The sequence below is a fragment of the Acomys russatus genome, chromosome 16 (genome assembly GCF_903995435.1).
Source record: "Acomys russatus chromosome 16, mAcoRus1.1, whole genome shotgun sequence".
NCBI classification, from domain to species: domain Eukaryota; kingdom Metazoa; phylum Chordata; class Mammalia; order Rodentia; family Muridae; genus Acomys; species Acomys russatus.
In genome coordinates this window covers 4,544,606-4,565,713 of record NC_067152.1, presented here as the reverse complement: position 1 = coordinate 4,565,713, position 21,108 = coordinate 4,544,606, and the positions used below count along the sequence as shown (strand labels likewise).

Sequence of the window (21,108 nt, the reverse complement as noted above, 5' to 3'; positions counted from 1 at the left end):
ACCATTTGTCTATGTTAAATTCAGACTTCTGTATTTTTTTTTAATTCATGTGTATCTGTGTGTATGAGAAAGAGAGAGATACGTATGATTGTGAGCCTGTACTTGCTGTTGACACACATGGGAAGGTCAGAGGACAGCTTTTGGGAGTTGCTTCGCCTACATTATAGAACATCTTAGAACCTTCTGTCTCTGGCCTTTTCTAGGTTCCTGGGGTTAAACTGTGGTCATCAGACTTGAGGAGCAATCCTTTTTACCCAATAACCCATTTCCATGGCCCTCATTCTCCATTTCTTTGAGACATGTTAGATTTGATTAATGTATTGCATTATTGTGTCAGAATTATTTTTTGTGTATTTTCTTATATATAAACATCATTGATTCCTGTTGAAAAAAGAAAGACCCTCCAAGTACATTTTGTGCTATTGTGATTGTATGTGTATGTGTGTGGGGTGTTAAATTTTATTTTGTAACTTTTTATTTTATTTTTTTTTTATTTTTCAAGACAGGTTTTCTCTGTGTAGCCTTGGCTGTCCTGGTCTTACTCTGTATACCAGGCTGCCCTCGAACTCAGAGATCCTACTTCTTCTGCCTCCCAGAGTGCTGGGATTATAGGTGTGTGCCACCATGCCCAGCTTATTTTATTTTTAAAATCATGTGTATATGTATATATGTGTGTGTGTGTATGAACCTGTGTGCATGTACAAACCAGAAGAGGCTATCAGGTCTCTAAAGATAAAATTAAGGCAGTTATAAGTTGCCCAAAGTGGATATTCAGAATCAACGCAGGTCCTCTGGAAGAGTAGTGCATGAGCTATTTCTCCAGCACTTTGTTTTGTTTACTAAGAATATGCCTCAGGGAGTCTGGAGACATGGATCACAGTGGTTAAGCATTGTCTGTTCTCTCAGAGGACCTGGGTTCAATTCCTAGCACCCACATGGCAGCTTTAAAACTGTCTATAACTCCAGTTCCAGGGGATCTGACATCCTCACACATACTTACCTGTAGGTAAAACACATGTGCACATAAAATAAAAATAAATTATTAAAAATTAAAAAACCAGCCATGGGCTGGAGAGATGACTTGGAGATTAAAAGAACTGTCTGCTCTTCCAGAGGTCCTGAGTTCAATTTCCAGCAACCATATGATGGCTCATAACCATCTATAATATGATCTGATGACTTCTTCTGGCCTACAGGTGTACATGCAGATAGAGCACTCATATACATAAAATAAATAAGTCTTTTTAAAAAAAGCCAGGAATGGTGGCGCATGCCTTTAATTAATCCCAGCACTCGGGAGGCAGAGGCAGATGCATCTCTGTGAGTTTGAGGCCAGCCTGGTTTACAAAGTGAGTCCAGGACAGCCAGGGCCACACTGGGAAATTCTGTCTGAAAAATAAAACAAAACAAAAGAAAAGAGTATGTCTCAGTAGATAACCTTGGTTGGCCTGGAACTTTCAGAGATCTGCCTGCCACTGCCTCCCAAGTGCTGGGACTAAAGGTGTGTGCCACCACATTTGATGAGTGTGTGTGTGTGTGTGTGTGTGTGTGTGTGTGTGTGTGTGTGTGTGTGTGTGTTATGTATACAACATCCAGCTTGCATGTGTGCCTGACTGCTAGAAGAGGGCATCAGATCACATTATAGATGGTTGTGAGCCACCATGTGGTTGCTGAGCCATCTCTCCATCCCCTCATGTGTGGGTTGTTTGTTTTTGGTTTGGTTTTTCATGACAGGGTTTCTCTGTGTAGCCTTAACTGTCCTGGGCTCGCTTTATAGACCAGGCTGGCCTTGAACTTGGCAGTGATCCACCTGCCTCTGCCGCCCGAGTGCTGGGATTAAAGGTGTGCGCCACCACCGCCTGGCTTCATGTGTGTGTGTGTGGGGGGGGGGCTTGGTTTTTCGAGACAGGGTTTCTCTGTGTAGCCTTGGCCATCCTGGACTCACTTTGTGGACCAGGCTGGCCTCGAACTCACAGCGATCCGCCTGCCTCTGCCTCCCGAGGGCTGGGATTAAAGGCATGCGCCACCACGCCCGGCTTCATGTGTGTTTTTAATAGTCTATTAATTGTCTGTTTTGCTAGCTTTGTCAAAATTGGATAATTTAAGTAGTAAAAAGCCTTCCAAGACTCACAGGTCCAAATAGCATTTAAATAGACTGTGTTATAGAGTGCTTTGCTTTTAAAGTGCCCTGGTGACTGTGATGAGGCCTCGGAACTAATGCAATCAAAAACTATACTTTTTAAAAAACATTCTACATCTGATATAATTTTGTAGATAATGACTGCAAATGATCTTTTAATTATTCTTAACAACCTTTACTTTTTCTTTTTTCCTTGTTTTCCTAGTTTATGCCAGCGTGGCTTCATTCATACAGATGAACCAAGCATTGGGATAGCAGTGTAAAATTAGAATCCGACAGCTGACTGCTCAGCAGGATGCCATCAACTAACAGAGCAGGCAGTCTAAAGGACCCTGAAATTGCAGAGCTCTTCTTCAAAGATGATCCGGAAAAGCTCTTCACAGATCTCAGAGAAATCGGCCATGGGAGCTTTGGAGCAGTCTATTTTGTGAGTTAAAGGCTTGATGCCAGTAATGTTGGAATAAAAAAATGTTAAAGAGATTAGGGACTTGCTGAATAAAACAAACCCTGCTCTCTCACTGCTTTTTACACCACATATATCAAATATGCATTATGCAAGCAATGACTTTTTCAGCTGACATCACTTGGATATTCTCTAATCCAGTTCGGTTTCAAAACTACCTAGAAATGCTGTCACCTAGGCCCATCCTATAAACATGCCTCCCACTTTGAGATGCCAGTTGAAAGCTCCAGGTTGTTACTTCCTTTAACTATGGAATTGGGGGAATCCCCCAACCCTTTCCATGGGTGTAATTAAGGTTTTTTTTTTTTTTTTGGTCTTTTTGTTTTGTTTTTGGGGGCGCAGGTTTCTCTGTGTAGCCTTGGCTGTCCTGGACTTGCTTTGTAGACCAGGCTAGCTTTGAACTCACAGAGATCCTGCCTGCCTCTGCCTCCCAAAATGGTGGGATTACAGGGGTGTACCACTGCGCCTGGCTGTAATTAAGTTTTTAAAGCATTAAGTGAAACACTTTTAGGATTTTAGGTAATACAGCAAAAGATCCGTAGACTGAGGCCTAGAATCCTGTTTAGTGTAGGAGCTTCTGTCCACATGGAGTTAAGTTAGGTCATTTTCTTGGCCACTGGATATATGTCCTCATCTTTCTTACAGATCCCAAGTCCTTTGATGTTGTTACTTATTACATAAGGTTATTATTAAATTATTGGCTATTGTGATTAATTAAACTTCAGCTGCTTTCTTTCTCCGAGGGTGAGAGTTGAGTGTGTAATGCTAGTTCAGATTCTCTGGCACAGGATTGGTTTCCTTGAGAACCATCCTTCCTCCAGTGCTGTGATTATCCAGGCACTTTCTTCAAAACACCTCAGGTGTGGTTGAAAAAGATTTGCTATAAATATAAAAGGCTCTTTCACCATTTGATCCATGTACCTGTCCTGGTGTTTGCTTGTAACCAAGGACAAAATTACAAATATTTTACTAAGATAAAAGTTTAGCAAAATAAAAATATAATACCCTAAATATATCTTTTGGCAAGATTTGTATTAGTTATTCTGTAGACACAAGAGTGACTCTGAGCCAGGCGTGGTGGCGCACGCCTTTAATCCTAGCACTCGGGAGGCAGAGGCAGACGGATCGCTGTGAGTTCGAGGCCAGCCTGGTCTACAAAGTGAGTCCAGGATGGCCAAGGCTACACAGAGAAACCCTGTCTCGGAAAAACCAAAAAAAAAAAAAAAAAAAAAAGAGTGACTCTGAAATGCCATCCTTAGAAGACTGCCCATTTAATAGGATCTTTTGTTTAATAGGATCTTTGTTGCCTTACTGAAGTCTCCTTAGCCTCCTATAGCCTGCTTGCTGTCATCGTCCTCAGAAGTTCCAGGACCCTCATTCTGTAACATAGAGTGCTATTTTAAGGTCAATCATATGGCAATTCTTTTGAATTTTCCTATTTTATGTGTGGCTCTTGTGTTTGTGGACATTAAAAATTTGTACATTTTCTCCCCTTGCCCTTTTCTCTTTCACCAGTTCATATTATAGACTAAAAGTATTGAACCTTCTAAGGGAAAAGACAAAATTTAAAACTTCCTTGTACAGCTTTCATATGTCCTCAGAGCATCCATTCTATACTTCCCCTTCTACTTGAAACTAAGCTAATGCTGAACCTTGTAATGTCTTAGCTAAATATATACTTCCATGTTCTGTGGCCTCAATTTTTGTCATTTAAAATGTGACAACAAAACTTGGATACATTTTACTTTCCTTCTTTACAATTTAACAAACAAATATTGTTTTTACTGTAAATTTTTAGCAACATCAACTTAGCTTTGTGTTGTTGTTGGTGGTGGTTTTTTGTTTGTTTGTTTTGCTTTTCGAGACAGGATTTCTTTATATTATCTTTGCTGTCCTGGACTTGCTTTGTAGACCAGGTTGGCCTCGACCTCACAGTGATCCACCTGCCTCTGCCTCCCAAGTGCTGGGATTAAAGGCATGCACCACCATGCCCGGCCTGTTATTGTATTTTTAAGACAAGTTCTCTTTACATAGCCCTGGCTGTCCTAGAATTCACTATGTAGTCCAGGCTGACTTCAAACTCACAGAGATCACCTGCCTCTGTCTCCCGAGTAAAGGGGTACATACCACAATGCTTGGCTAACATAGCTTTTTCTTAATCCAGTTGAGAATTTTGTTTTATTTTATTTTATTTTTCTGAGACAGGGATTCTCAGTATAAAAGTCCTGGCTGTCCTAAAATTTGCTTTTAGACCAGGGTAGCCTCAAACTCACAGAGACCCACCTGCCTCTGTCTACCTGAGTGAGTCCCAGCTCAGTTGAGAGAGAGGGAGAGCTAGAGCTCTCTCTTTCATGAATTTATGTGTACAATGTGCACACAGATGGCCATGCAGGCAAGATTTACCCAGAGCTCACTCCTACGGCTTTTCTTGTTAGCCAGCTTGCTCCAGTGACCCTGTATCCTTTCAGAGTTGGAATTATATGTGGGCCTTTAAATCTACTCAGTACTGTGTTGGTTTTCTAGGGATCCATACTCTGCTTTTCTCTTCACTCCTTACAGTTTCTCGTGCTGTAAATGCTATGACCATCTCCCCAACCCCTGTGGTTACTTTGTTGTTGAGATAGGACTTCTTTGTGTGGTCCTGGCTGCACTAGAGCTTTCAGTATAGATCAGGCTAGCCATGAACTAGAGATCTGCCTGTTCCTGTCTCTCAAATGCTCAAAGCATGCATCACCATTGCTGGCTTATTTCTATATTTTTTCCTCATAGGAAACATTTTCCTCTTTGGCATGCCAAGATTGGTGTTATCTCATGCCTCTTATATTTTGGTGCTTCTGTTATGTAAATTCATGATTATTTCAACACAAAGATTTAGAATACCATGACAAATCATCAAGATGCTACTAAGTCACTTCTGGCTGGGTAGAGTATGTATGCTGAACAAAAACATGATTCATGTCCTAGCCAGGTAAAACATGTTACTAACAATGGTATGTGACTTCAGATTTTTAGAAAACTCCAGGTTTGGCTTTGTATTTTAAGTAGATTTCTGTCTAGAATATGTAAATAACTGTTAGAATTCAATAATAAAGATATGTATTTTAGAAAATGAGTATTAGAAATATTTAAATATTAAAATAAAAGATGTTTAGTATCATTAGTCTTGAACTTTGAAATTTTTGTTAAGTATAATCACAACAGACCACATGCAGCTCCTTTTAAATGAAATATCTAGAATAGGCAAATCTTCAGGCATAGAAAGTATGTTGTTGCCTCAGGGAGGCAGAGGCTGGCAGATCTCTGTGAGTTTGAGGCCAGCGTAGTCAGCAAAGTCCAGGACAGCCAAGGTTACAGAGAGAAACCCTGTCTTGAAAAAAACCAGCCACCCCAAAAGAAAACAACCCCCCCCCCAAAAAAAACCAGTATATTGTTGCTTAAGGAAGGTCAGTAAAGGAGATAAGAGAATAATAGTAAAGGTGGCCTAGAGCAAAGCCACCCATGATCGTAATCATCTGGTCTCAAAGCAGTTGATAAAATATGAATTATGAAATGATTTCTCAGTGTCAAGTCGTGAGTTTATATTTTATCCTTAAAATTCTTTTCATGTCATGCAGAATTCAGGCTAAGAATACTTTTTTACATTTGTTTATTTTGTTGGGGAAGGGCCATGGAGGTCAGAGGACAACTTTCAGGAATCTGCTCTCCCTTTCCATGGTGCGTGGGTCTCAGGGATCGAATCCACGTTACCATGCTTGGTGGCAAATGACTTACCCTCTGAGTCATACGTATATCCTCATGTCCTATAAACATTAGTTTAATTTTAAGTCCTCCTACTTATATTTATAAATTAAATTGGTGTATAACTTTAATAGGCTTTAGTTGTAGGGTCATACAGCATTCTTATGAAACAGCTTTTATTCCCTTTTATATACTGAAAGATACCCCCACTCCATGTGTGTCTTCAGGACTACCTCAAGAGTAGTCTACCTTGTTTTATTTTTTGTGTATGGATATTTTGCCTGCATGTATTTATGTATACCATGTATGTGCCTGGTACATGTGGATGCCAGAAGAGGTATGGCTTTCATGGAACTGAAGTTACAGATGGTTTTTAGCCACCATTATGGTGATGGGAATTGAATTTGACTCCTGCAAAGACCAGTCAGCACTCTTCACCACTGTGTCATCTGTCCAGCCTCTGTGTGTGTGTGTGAGAGAGAGAGAGAGAGAGAGAGAGACAGACAGACAGACAGACAGACAGACAGACAGACAGACAGACAGACATCTTTATGTAGATGTCTACAGAGGCTAGAAGATTGCATTAGATTCTTGGAACTATAGTTACAAGTAGTTGTGTGCTGCTTAATTTTGGTGCTGTAACTGAACCACAACCCTAAGTATGCTTAACCACTAAGCCATCTCTCTAGCCCCCTAACCCTAAACCTGTTTCCTTAGGGTTAGTGACTTTTGTATATGACAAGAGCAGCAAAAAGCTACTTGACAAAAGTCCTTAATACAGTTTTATTAACTGTAGCTCTGAGTTGTTATTAGATCTTTAGACTCTCATTTGACTTCTTTTGCCTTACATCGTTTCTGTTTCTTCTGAGAGTAAAGGTAATTTTGAAGTTTTTTGAACTAGTTACAAACACCTTTATTCTCAAAGAAACAACATCTCAGATTCAATCTGTTGGCTTCTATTTCACAATGGTTCTTTCTTTGTTTCTTTTTAAGGCGCGAGATGTGCGTACTAATGAAGTGGTGGCCATCAAGAAAATGTCGTATAGTGGAAAGCAGTCTACTGAGGTAGGTGAATTATGTACATGTTTTTGGCATGTTAGGAAAACATACATTTTGTTTTGTTGAAGCAGGGTTTCTTTGTATGTAGCCTTGGCTGGCCTGGAACTTGCTCTGTAGACCAGGCTGGCCTCGAAGTCACAGAGATTCATGAGCCTTTGCCTCCCAAGTGCTGGAGTTAAAGGTGTGCATCACCATTGCCTTGCAATGGGAGAAAAGGAAGAAAATTTAAAATAGACATTTTATATGTGAAAGCATACAATCATAAAAAAATTTTTTTAAAAGTGTATAATCATAAATCAGTGGGTCCCCTTCTCCCTCCCCCTTCCTTTTGTTTTTTGTTTGTTTGTTTGTTAAAGACAGGGTGTTTCTATGTAGCTTCTGGACTCGCTTTGTAATCCCAAATGCTGGGATTAAAGGCGTGCACCACCACTATCCGGCCCAACTGAGCTTTTAAAAAATTACAAAACAAATATGTTTTAAGTAAGTTTTTCGTTTTGTATTAGACTGCATTTCGTAGTGATCTTCAGCTACAAGTTGCCCCATGAAGCCTGTAGGGCTGCAATTGGATATGCCTGGAAGAAGACTCATTCAATACCTGTCCTTTTGTTACTAGAGTCGTCTACATTACACAGTATTCTCAGTGTTTATATGCAGTGTAACATGTGTCCAAATTTTCTTCCCTTTTAAGAGACTGAGAAACATTCCATTGTGTTTTTATGTGTTACATCTATCTGTACATATATTCACACCTCACATTTAAATTCAAACTTCCTACAAATAGAACTACAAATAGAATCTTTTGGCTATTATTAATAATACTGCTATGAATATGAGTGTACAAATATTTCTTTCAGTTCTTGCTTTAAGTTCTTCTGGCTGTATGCCCAGAAGTGGACTTGCTGGGTTTGTTTAAAAGACATTGGTTCCTATTTGTTTTCAATCTGTTTTGTGGTAAATCTTTGCGGGTTATTACACTGAAGGTATGGTAATACTATTGTAATTAAATGTTTCCATCATTTTGATATCTAAAAACCTGACATTTCTTTGTGTGTATGTGTTTAATTTTCTTTTTTTTTAATTTTATTAATTTATTCAGATTATAACTAATTGGTTATCCCATCACTTCTGTCCTCCCATTCCTTCCTCCCTCCCTCCCAACCTGACATTTCTTAGAAGTGTAATTTTATTTATTATTATATTAAAATAACAGCTAATGATTGACTTATTTCATAATTGTTAAAGTCTGTTGATCAGTTATATGTTGAACTAGTATTTTATTGTTGCATTTTCTTTAGAATCTATTGTTGCTTTCCTTCACAAATTTTTCTTTACACAGAGAAATACAAAATTTTAAGACTTTGCCCCAAACAAAACAAAACAAAACAAAAAAAAGACTTTGCCCCAGAGAATGTTCAAATTTGAAGTTTAAAGCTCATAAGACTTTTTGAACCTTATTTTAAATGTATGTTATAGATTTTATGTAGAAGACTGAACATATTTTGCTCTCTTTGATTAAGAAATTATAAAGTAATATCAGTGATAGATGTTCTTTTTTTTGGTTTTTTTGAGGTAGGGTCTCTTTGTGTAGCCTTGGCTGTCTTGGATTCGCTTTGTAGACCAGGCTGGCCTCAAACTCACAGCGATCCACCTGCCTCTGCCTCCTGAGTGCTGGGATTAAAGACGTGCACCACCACTGCCCAGCTCAGAGATAGATGTTCTTAAGCCTAGTATGAAATACTTAATTTCCATTTAAATATGAGGATCTCAATTTGACTTCTCACATAAAAACTACGCACCTGTCTGTTAATCCCAGTGCTCTTATGATGAGATGGGAGGTGGAGACAGACTCTCTAGAATCTGGCTGCATAGGTAGCCTGGTATACAAAGCAGAGAACAGCAATGAAAGGCTCTGTATCTCAAAACACCCTGCTAACCTCCATACATGCATCATGGAATGTATGTGCCTGCATTCACACATGATCATGTACATACATATACACACAAAAGAGGAGTTGCGTTAAGAATGTGGCAGGATTGTTTTTTTTTAATATTTATTTTATCATTCTTTATATAGTATTCTGCCTGCATGTACACCTGCACACAGAAAGAGCGCACCAGATCTCATTATAGATGGTTGTGAGCCACCATGTGGTTGGTGGGAATTGAACTCAGGACCTTTGGAAGAGCAGGCAGTACTCTTAACCTCTGAGTCATCTCTCCAGCCCCAGAATTGTTATCTGTATCTTATGATACTTGGGAGGGGAGGATCTTAGCAGAATATGTAGGAAAAACGTTATTATACTCCTTTTTTTCTGTGACCTTCTTTTATATATAAAATATAATGCTATTCCATTAGCATTTCACTTTACACATACGAGTATTTTGCCTACATGTATTTCTGGGTCCCACAAATGTACCTGATACCCAGGGAGACCAGAAGAGGGTCGTGATAATTTATTGCTGGTAGAGGAAGGAGAGTCAGTTTTCTTTAAGTGTGTGGCCTCTCATAGGTTCACACTCTCTAGGAGAAGTCCCACACCCAGAAATACTTGGGCAGCACAAGTTGGACTGGGTGAATTTTTTGTTGTTGTTGTTTTGTTTTGTTTATCTTTTAGAGAGAGGGTTTCTTTGTGTAGCCCTAGCTGTCCTGGAACTTACTCTGCAGACCAGGCTAGCCTTGAACTCAGAGATCTACCTGCCTCTGCCTTTGGAGTGCTAGGATTAAAGGCATGTGCCACGTCCATCTAGCTGGATGGGTTTTAAAGCAAGAAAGAGATGGAACAAAAAATTGGGTGGGTAAGGAGGTGGAGTGAATGTGGGAGATATTCAGGGAGGGCAAATGGATATTATCAAAATACATTTTGTAAAGTGCTCAAGAAATCGATAAAATTAATTTTAATTAATATTTTTAGAGTAATTTTTATTTTTATTTTTTATAGCTTTTTTAGAGGGTTTCTCTGTGTTATCCTGGCTGCCCTGGACCAGGCTGTACACCAGGCTGGCCTGGAACTCACAGGATCCTGTGCTGGGATTAAAGGCGTGCACAGCCATGCCTGGTTTAGAGTAATCTTACTTAAAGAAAATAGAAAGGTTGGCTTTCTGAGGGAAAAAAATACCCATGTATTATATCATTGTCAATGTGACTGTTATGTGTAAGATTTATTTTTATTTTATATGCATGAGTGTTTGCCTGTATGTATATATGTGTACTTTGTATATACTTGGTTTTTCTTGAGGCCAGAAAAGGGTTACAGGCAGTTAGGAGCTGACATGTGGGTGTAAGAGCTGAACCAGGTTTCTGGAAGAGCAACAAGTGCTTTTAGCTTCAGAACCATCTCTTCAGCCTTTGACTATGAAACTTGGGTAGGACTCACTGATTTTGAGTTTTTTGTTTTGCTTGTTTTGTTTTTTGTTTTTTGAGACAGGGTTTCTCTGTGTAGCCTTGGCTGTCCTGGACTCACTTTGTAGACCAGGCTGGCCTCCAACTTACAGTGATCCGCCTGCCTCTGCCTCCTAAGTGTTGGGATTAAAGGCGTGCGCCACCACTGCCCAGCGATTATGAGTATTACTAAATGGAATTTGTCTTTAAATAGTTTGTAGCTTAAAAAAAAATACTTTGCATCTTACATAATTAAGTAGCAAGCTGAGTATAATTCTTTAAACTTTATTTTGACATTTCATATATATATATATCATAAAGTTATATGTTAACTTTTTTATAGTAATTGGTTTTTTCTTGTATCTTTCAAAGGAAAATCAGCTGTTTATAATGCTTTCTTGTTTTTCTTTTTTTTCTCCCTCCACATAGAAATGGCAGGATATTATTAAGGAAGTCAAGTTTCTACAAAGAATAAAACATCCCAACAGTATAGAATATAAAGGCTGCTATTTACGTGAACACACAGCATGGGTTGGTATTTTTTTCTTCTTGTTGTAAATTAGTTGCTTTTGGTTTAGCATGACTTAACTCACAGTATCTCAGACTAGTTATATAAAGACATGCACACACACCTGAAATGCTCGCTCACCTTGGGAAAGGAAAAACAGTATTCCTACAAGTCTTAACAGATAAAAGAACTTTTCAAGACTTTTCTCCAGAGCTCGTTCATATCTTCAGGGATAACATCGTAGTACTCTTATTTGAGAATGGAAGTGAACCTATCTTTTTTTTATATAAATCTCTGTTAGTATATTTCAGTACAAAGATCTGGTGACGTTTTGATACATCTTGGTGAAATTTGAGATGATGTGATTCCTTGGCTGAAAAAGAGAGAATTGTAACATTGTATTATAAGAAATAGATTTATTATATATGTAATTACATATGATTATAAATGTACTTATTTTAGAGAAGTGTATATATAATGCACAGCTTATATATAATTGGTTTCATGCCACCACGCCTGGCTATCATTGACTTTTCTCTCTCTCTCTCTCTTTTTTTTTTTTTTTTTTTGAGATAGGGCTTCTCTGTGTAGCCTTGGCTGTCCTGGGCTCGCTTTAGACTTTTGGGGGGGGGGTAGTTTTAAGACACGATCTTGTTATATAGCTCAAGCCATCCTGGAACTCACCGTGTATAGTCCATGCTGGCCTCAGATTTTCTGCCTTGGCATCCTGAGTGCTGGGATCATTGTCATGTGTTACCATGCCTAAATGGCTTAATTTTATGTATAAATTTAACAAATTACCAAATATATAACTTACTATAGAAAGTAGATGATAGCTTGTTTTACTTTAGATTGTCTTCTTGACTTCACATGTATCTCAACTAGATTAGTGATTATAGTGTATTTTCATACATTATAATTTTTCTCCTCATGTAGCTCGTAATGGAATATTGTTTGGGATCTGCTTCAGATTTACTAGAAGGTAAGCTGCTATTATCATCATCATTATTATTATTATTATTATTATTATTATTATTATTAAATTAATTAATTAATTTTATTTTGAAGCCAGGTAATGATGGCATACACCTTTAATTAATCTCAACACTTGGGAAGTAGAAACCGATCTCCGAGTTTGAGGCCAACCTGGTCTACAGAGCAAGTTCCAGGACAGCCAAAGCTATCTACACAAAAACCTGTCTTGAAAAGCAACAAAAATAAATAAATAAACTTTGAGACAGGGTCTCTCTGTGTAGCCCTGGATGTCCTGGAACTCACTATGTAGACCAGGCTGGCCTCAAATATACAAGAGATTCACTTGCTTCTGTGTCACTCCTGATTTCATTAACAGCATTTGACACCACACCTGTCCCTAATCGTTGTTTATTAAAGTATTAAAAAAAAAAAAAGGGCGTGGCACTACACATTTGTAATCTTAACACTTGGAAGGCAGGGGCAGGTCTCTGTGAGTTTGAGGCTAGCCTGGTCTACACAGAGAAACCCTGTCTTGGGGGGGAAAAGGTATTAGAAAAAACCAACAAATTTAGTTGAGTTGTTTTGAACAATATTAATACTAAATAAATTTACAGCCTTTTTTATTTTCTTGACATGAAATTTGCTATGCTTAGAAAATAGCAAATTTTCTCATTGAACTTTATATGTATCTTCTGGAATTTTTGTCAATTTGATTTCTTCTTGCTTTGTTTTACAGTCATCAAGTTAATTGTTCCATGTCATTAGACTTAGAGGAGCAGTTGGCTAATGAATACATATTAACACTTGTCACAGTGTATACTAGTTATAACATTTAGTGGCCTTTTTGTTTTATCACCATGAAACTTACCTCTTGCTAAATGTCTGCTCTTTTAAAAATACCCTTGTATGGGTTGGGGAAATACCTCAGTGAGTAAAGCAGTTACTGCACAAGCATTAAGACTTGAGTTCGAATCCTCAAAACTCAAGTAAAGTTATGCATGGTAGCGTGCTTCAGTAATTCCAGTGCTCCACAAGGAGATAGAGGTAGACAGGAGAATTTGTGGAGGCTTGTGGGCTAGGTAGCCTGGCATATACAGAGCAACAAACACCAAAGAGACTTTGTCTCAAATAAGGTAGGAGATGAAGATCAATATTGTTCTTTAGCTGGGTGGTGGTGGTGGTACACGCCTTCAATCTCAGCACTCGGGAGGCAGAGGTAGGGGGATCGCTGTGAGTTCAAGGCCAGCCTGGTCTGCAGAGTCCAGGACAGCCAAGGCTACACAGAGAGACCCTGTCTTGAAAAACCAAAAAAACCCAAACAAACAAAATTGTTCTTTGACCACACATAGACTGTGGTACACGCACACATTCCATACACAAAAATAGCAGTGTGTCAATTTGTGTGTGTGTGTGTGTGTGTGTGTGTGTGTGTGTGTGTGTGTGTGTGTGTGTGTGTATGTGTACATACATATATATTTAAAAATAGGATTTTTTGTATTTTATCTATTTTGTATGTATGTATATATGTGCAGCACAGTGCGTTTGTAGAAGTCAGAGAACGACTTGAATGAATTGGCTTTTCTCTTTCCATTATGTAGGTTCAGGACACTGAACGCAGATCCTCAGGCTTGCACATTTACCCACTAACCCATCCCATTACCCATATATTTTTAAAGCAAAAATGTTCTATGTGATTACTTTTCAAATAAATTTCTTTTTTCAGTTCATAAAAAGCCATTACAAGAAATGGAAATAGCAGCAATTACTCATGGTGCTCTCCAGGGACTAGCTTATTTACATTCTCATACCATGATCCATAGGTGAGTGACTCCAGCATTATAAAATATTGGCAAGTGAAGGGGTTGTTGAATTTATCAGCCCTACAGTTCAGTGTCTCTGTAATTTTTGTTTGCTTTAGCCAAATAGAATTATATAACTGACAGTATTTACATTGTTCACAAATGAGAAAGAACACAGCAGCATGCATTTAGTCTGTTAAGAATAATGGTTGTTTTTGCTTATGTGTGCTGCTATTTTTTCTAAAACATATTTTATGGAACTTAATTGTAGAATTTCCTAATCTGCAAACTGAGAAGGGCATTAGGGATCACACACCCACGGTCACAAAGGGCAAGAGAAAGTACTTTCCCATTTAAAGAGAAAAACACAAGCAAAACTGTATTATACTCAGTATTACATGTACCATAACAAGAATCAGTAAGTCTTGTTTTAAAAAGTTACTTATGTATTCTAGCACCAATGGAACATACAGTCCCATTGTGTAAATATCCACATAATGTAGTTTGGATAGTATGTTTGCTGTTTCAGAAAAGTAAATTTGAATGTAAACTTGGGGCTTCAGTTTTCATTTCATGTTTAATCAGAAATTATGTGAAAGCTTGAGAAATGGGGTGAGTAATTCTTTTGTTATAAACCAAGTATGGAAGAAAAGGTTCTTTACTCTTTTTCCTTTTCTAAAGAAAAATGTTAAAAAGAAATACTTAAAAGTCTTAGGAATTCAAAAACATTGTCCATATTAATAAACCAGCTCAAACACATGCCATGTGTTAAAATTGTGTAATTTTTTTGTTTTGTTTTGTTAAACTAGTCTTGATTGTTACTATATTTTTACTTAAATTCTGTTTCTCTTGTCTAATTTTATTATCATAATGCAAAATTATTTTAGTACTTGATTATTTTTATTTCTACTATCTTATAACTTTTATTTTTGTCCATTTAAAAACACAATCTAATGAAGGAAAATGAAATAGTTTTCTTTGTCCCTTAAACCAGAGATATCAAAGCAGGAAATATCCTTCTGACAGAACCAGGCCAGGTGAAACTTGCTGACTTTGGATCTGCTTCCATGGCCTCCCCTGCCAATTCTTTTGTGGGAACACCATATTGGTAAGAGTGGTCTTATCTAGTAATAATGTTCATCAGTAAAGCAGTAAATGATTATAGTTACCAAGGTCTCATTTTCCTGAAAATACACTCTTATTTTGGTTATTTTTTACTTTATGTTTTATACTTTGTTTGAAGCACAGATTTACAGGTTTGTCTTTGCAACTGCTCTTTTTTCCCCCCTTTTCTCATATATATATATATCCCCCACACACCCCCTTCCCCCCTGCGCAAGACAGGGTGTCTCTGTGTAGCCTTGGCTGTCCTGGACTCACTTTGTAGACCAGGCTGGCCTCGAACTCAACAGCGATCTACCTGCCTCTGCCTCCCGAGTGCTGGGATTAAAGGCGTGCGCCACCACTACCTGGCAATTTCATTTATCTTTTTGCATTTGCCACATTTACTTTCCTGTTGTTCTCTGTATTGTGTATTAGGTATGGGAGTAAAACATTGCTAATACTTCAAATAGAGGGATAGACACACCAAGTAAACATCAACAAGTTTTCTTTAAATTTACATTTTAAAATACATTTGTGAAATTGTTTCTTTGTGAATTTATGCCACATATATTGAGGTGACCTTGTAGACCAGAAGAGGGCATCAAATCCCTTGAGTTACAGGTGACTATATAGATGAGCTCTGAGTAGGAACCAAACTGAGATCCTCTACATGAGTGTGGAGTGCTTCTAACTGCTGAGCTGTACCTGCTGCAGCACCACTCCTTTCTTGAGATGGTATCTCATGTTGCTCTGCCTGATTTTAAACTCCCTATTTAGTTGACTTGACTTGCATCCTCTATCCTCCCTGTTGTATGCTCCAGCTAATTTACTTTGTATCAGTCACTATATAGACTGGTAGTTGAATTAAAGGAGTTTTTGCTGTTTGAATTTTCTGCTTAAGGAACTTTTCATGTACATGAAAATATAAGTATGATGAGGTCTTTCATCCCAATTACTCAGCCCAATAACCCCCCCCCGCAGCCCCCCATCCCCCCTCACCTCACCCCAGTTTCTCGAGACAGGGTTTCTCTGTGTAACCTTGGCTGTCCTGGACTCACTCTGTAGACCAGGCTGGCCTTGAACTCACAGCGATCCACCTGCCTCTGCCTGCTGAGTGCTGGGATTACAGGTGTGCGCCACCACGCCCAGCTCAGCCCAGGAACCTTATCACATGGTTGATTCTGCTCTCCCTACTTTGATTTCTCTCTACCCCAGTTATTTTTTATTGAAACTCTAAATATCTCCTCTGATCTAGGAATAATTTATATGCATCTGTTAGTGAAAATTTGAAAGAAATAATTTTTTCAGATATTTAAACTTTCATATGTTATCTTTGTATCTGAAAATAGTATCTTTGGTTCACTGCATCTTTTATGATCTGTGTTTGAAATCTCTTATTTTATAAAAGAAAGGCTTGTTAGGATGGTACATTGCTCTGGATGTAGAGTCTCAGTAGCACACTAGAGATAAATTTTGTGACTGTCCAGTTTCTAAAAGAAATATTAAAGGGTCAGGATTCAATTTTATAGACAGGCCTTGTGCCTTCCTTTTCATTTCAGGTAAAACAACATACAGTATTTGTTGCCCATAATAAAATTCAGTATTTTGAGCAAGTATTAGCATTTTGTAATGAAGTTCTGAGATAGCCCTGCTTTAGGCTTGTCCTTTGGATATGACAGACGATGAGAACGAGTCCCATGTTTCTGAGCACTGCTAAATATGTACCTCGTAACTTTTAATTCGTCTCCCATTGTAAAAATTGTTATGTTTACATATATTGGCTGGAATTCAAACCAATGTTACTTATTTTGGTGGAACTTGGACTCTCAAACTTTAAGTTGATTGGATATTGCATGTTTTAGGATGGCCCCAGAAGTGATTTTAGCCATGGACGAAGGACAGTATGACGGCAAAGTTGATGTGTGGTCTCTTGGAATAACATGTATTGAATTAGGTAAGCATTGTCTTTTATTACTAGGGCTTAAGTTTTTTGTTTTGAGACAGGATCTCACTGTATAGCCTTGGCTGACCTACAAGTTGCTCTATAGACCAGGCTGGCCTCAAACACAGAGTTTCACCTGCCTCTTCTTTCTGAATACTAAGATGAAAAGTGTGAATCATGGGGCCTTTTTCTAGCACTGGACCGGAACAGTTAAGAATTCAACAGCAGCCGGGTGGTGGTGGTGGCGCACGCCTTTAATCCCAGTACTCGGGAGGCAGAGGCAGGTGGATCCCTGTGAGTTCGAGGCCAGCCTGGTCTACAGTGCGAGTCCAGGACAGCTAGGGCTACACAGAGAAACCCTGTCTCGGGGGAAAAAAAAAAAAAAGAATTCAGCGGCAAGCTTAAGAGTTGCTGATGAAGGGGAAAAGTGGGGTAGGAGGTTGCAGCCTCTGGGAGTAACAGCGCTGACAAGAAGTCTCAAGGCCCAAAGGTGGTGGCAGTGCCATAAAGGTCAAATATATGTGAAAAACACGGCAAAATGATGGATGCCATGGAAAAGTTAAAGTCTGTAATGAGATTCAGTCAAGTGGCCTCACAAGACAGTGAAGATAAAGCCAGGCAAGGGGGTGACTTGTGTTGGGTGAGAAGAGGGTCCATGGTAGGGCCATTTCAGGAAGTGGCATTTGCCTGTAAGTGGAATGGATAGCCTGTGTTCACAGACCTACCCGTTAAGACAAAATCTGGATATCCTATTATTATGGTTGAAAGGAGAAAATAAAATCACATGAAAGACTGAAAAAAGAAAAGCATGAGTAACCACACCTGACTGAATTAAGTTTTGAGTCAGTTTTATTTCAATTACCATATTATATTTTTGTCTTAGATTGCAATTTAAAAAATTAATGTGTTATGTATGTGTGTGTATTTTTGTCAGCGTGTACATCTGAGTACCACGTGTTTGCCCAGTGTCTAGGGAGACCAGAAGAGAAGGTGTTGGGTCTTCTGGAACTGTAGTTGCAGATGGTTTTGAACCTCCATGTGGGTTGTAGAAATTGAACCCAGGTCTTGTAGAAGAGCAGCCAGTTCTCTTAACCACTGAGCTATCTTTTCAGCCCCAGATTTAAGGAGAAAAATCATTTTAAAGCATTTGTTTTGATTATTTGATAATGTCTATATTAAGCTAATATATATTAAGTTATATATATTTGCTATTAAATTAAGCCTAAAAGAATTTTTCATTGTGGTCTTAAATATCTATGTCTGGCATTAAGTAATTGCTTAATACTTAGAATATACCTAATACTGTATTTATCATCCATAGAAGCTTTTTGGGTTTTGTTTTTTGCTTTTTCAAGACAAGGTTTTTCTGTGTAACACTCTGGCGTCTCCCAGAACTCACTCTGTAGATCAAGCTGACTTTGAACTCTACCTCTGCCTCCTAAGTGCTGAAATTATAGGTGTACACAATACTACCTGGCCATAAAAGGTTTCTTAATCATTCATGAATTATTTAGTACTATATAAATTAGTCACTTTTAAGTTTAGAAATTAGACATCCAATCTGACTCGGGTTGGGCAGGCCTTAACTCTGCTTACTATGGAGGCTGACACCGGACGATTGCAAATTCAAGGTCTGCCCCACAAGAGAGTGAATGCAGAGCAGCCTGGGAAATTTAGTAAGACCTGCAAATTTTGAGGGGGGAAAATCTTCAAAAGACTAGGGCTGGAGCTTACTGGTGCATATCTAGCATGTATGTGGCCCTTTGTTTAATTTTCAGTGTTCCTGAGAAGTGAAAAATGTTGTCAGGCTGCATAATTTTTAACAGTTTAATTTCTTTAAAAAAAAAAAAAAAGACACTTAGCTAGACTATTCAGGTGAACCCATGGTGATGTGTGGTATGCAGTTTGGCTGGGAGTTAGCTCGAGATAGGAAAACATGTAAACAAGTTAATAAGGAATAAGACCTGAAATGAAAAATTAAAGTTTGCCAGGCATGTGTCTTTATTAATCCCAGCACTGGGGCAGGCAGGCAGATTTCTGAGTTTGAGACCAGCTTGGTCTACATAGTGAGAGTAAGTTCCAGGCCAACCACTGCTATAAAGCAATAGCTTGTCTTTTAAAAATTTATAATAAATCAGGAAATATTTTTTGTTTAAACTAAAGTTGTAACTTAAAAGAATTTGAGATAATGAGAGTGTAGTTTGGTTGATAGTTGGCTTGTCTAGTATTCATGAAATCTTGGGTTTGATACCTAGTAGCCCAGAAGCCAAGCATGGTAATACGTGCCTGTAATTCCATCACTCAGCAGAGTCACGAGTTTAAGATCATGCTCAGCTACCTGGTGATCTAGAACCCAAACTGGGTTACATGAAATTCTTTTTGGGGGCGGGGGGGAGTATGTGAGTTAAAGACAATTGTTGATGGCATTACCAGCATTTGAGTGGAAGGTTTAGGAGGATCTTGATTTGGCTTACATAGTGATGTGCAAGTCAGTCTGGGCTACATGGGGATACACTGAATGTAAATTTAAAAAATAATAAAATCTTGGATCTCACTATGTAGACCAGGCTTGCCTAGAACTCAGTAGTGATCCTCTGCCTGCTGAGTGCTGAGGTTAAAGGTTTGTATCACCATGCCCAGAAAAAAATAAAATAAAAAAAGAAATACTAGTAATAGGACTAGAAATACAGCTCTGCTGGTAGAATATTTACCTAGAATGAAGCTCTGGGTTTGGTTTCCCTGAACCATATAAAATTAAGAGTGAGGGAGGGTGATTAGAAATTCAAAGTCTCCCTGGCTGTATAGCAAGTCTGAGCATATCCTGTACTACAAAATCCAGAAGAGAAGAGAATATGTGAGACAGTTGAATCTGCCAAATTGAAGACCTCAATAGTAACATAAGTGGATTTTTTTCATTCGCTCTAAATATTTCCTCTTTTTCTATAGTAGTCTGAAAGGTACTATGTGAGGTAGAATATGTGTACCCACTAGGTAATGAACCAACCATGCTAACCTAGGGTTGACGTCAGACTCAAACGAATGGCATGGCACGTTCCTGTAACAGTGTGTGAAGTCAGAGGTGGATAAAGAAAGAAAAGAGTATGTATACAAGAGGGAGGCCCAATATCCAGATCAAAATATCTGTTAGAATTATTAGTAAGGGATTCATTCCTGGAGGTGGCTTAGAGTTAGCAGGTATCCAGTGAGGAAGGGAAGTATAGAGTTAGTATGTATAGAGGTAATCCCTATTTTGGATTAGCCTAGCTTAGTTATAGATCGTAATAAAAAGGATGAGAATTTTCCTCAATGAGGTGTTCTTACAGCAGAGAAGAGAACTGGTTTGGCTGAGGTGTCAGAAACTGAAAAGTTATTCTCACTGTATTTGGAATGGAATGGGGGATTGACAGAGAGTGATAGTAGAAATGTTTCTGTGGTTACATATAAAAGCAGTTTATCAAATAAGCATTAAAGGCTTGGTATAATGGTTCATGCCTATAGTCACAGCACTTGGGAGACTGAGGAAAGAGGATTGCTATGAGTTCTAGGTAGAGCTTGCACTACAGAATGAGACAAGTTAGAGAGAAAGGAAAGGGAGGAGCTAACAGGAATAATATTGAGATGAAATAGTAAACTGGGTCTCTTTTTGTAGTCCTGGCTGACCTAGGGTTCACTATATCCACCAAGCTGCCTGACTTCCTCCTAAGTGCTGGGATTAAAGGCATGCACCACCACACCCAAATATTATTTTCAGTAATAATGTAGAAAGAAATATAATTATGTTATATGCATCTATTAATTTTATACACGTTAAGTGTGTACCTTTATTCAGAAAATGTAAAAATGGGCCAGAGAAACTACTTGGTACTTTTGCAGAGAACCAGGCTTCAGTTCCCAGCATTCACACCAGGTATCTCAGAATTGCCTGTAGCTCTAATGTCAGTCAGGGGGACTGACGCCCTCCTTTGGTGTCAGTGGCTATCTGCACACTCAGGGAGTCCTCT

At 38.5% G+C, this 21,108-nt stretch overlaps 1 protein-coding gene and 1 pseudogene across 1 annotated transcript in view; both read left to right on the top strand.

The window, feature by feature from the left end:
• Positions 1 to 21,108, top strand: part of Taok1 (TAO kinase 1) — a 73,352-nt gene that overhangs the window by 19,073 nt on the left and 33,171 nt on the right. The window contains exons 2-8 of the mRNA XM_051158023.1: positions 2,346 to 2,567; positions 7,335 to 7,406; positions 11,209 to 11,310; positions 12,224 to 12,269; positions 13,986 to 14,082; positions 15,056 to 15,169; positions 17,028 to 17,119. Coding sequence (XP_051013980.1) covers positions 2,436 to 2,567; positions 7,335 to 7,406; positions 11,209 to 11,310; positions 12,224 to 12,269; positions 13,986 to 14,082; positions 15,056 to 15,169; positions 17,028 to 17,119 — 655 coding nt within the window. The 5' untranslated portion in view covers positions 2,346 to 2,435. The remainder of the gene's footprint in view (positions 1 to 2,345; positions 2,568 to 7,334; positions 7,407 to 11,208; positions 11,311 to 12,223; positions 12,270 to 13,985; positions 14,083 to 15,055; positions 15,170 to 17,027; positions 17,120 to 21,108) is intronic.
• LOC127200147 (peptidyl-prolyl cis-trans isomerase NIMA-interacting 4-like) lies at positions 17,285 to 18,710 on the top strand (annotated as a pseudogene).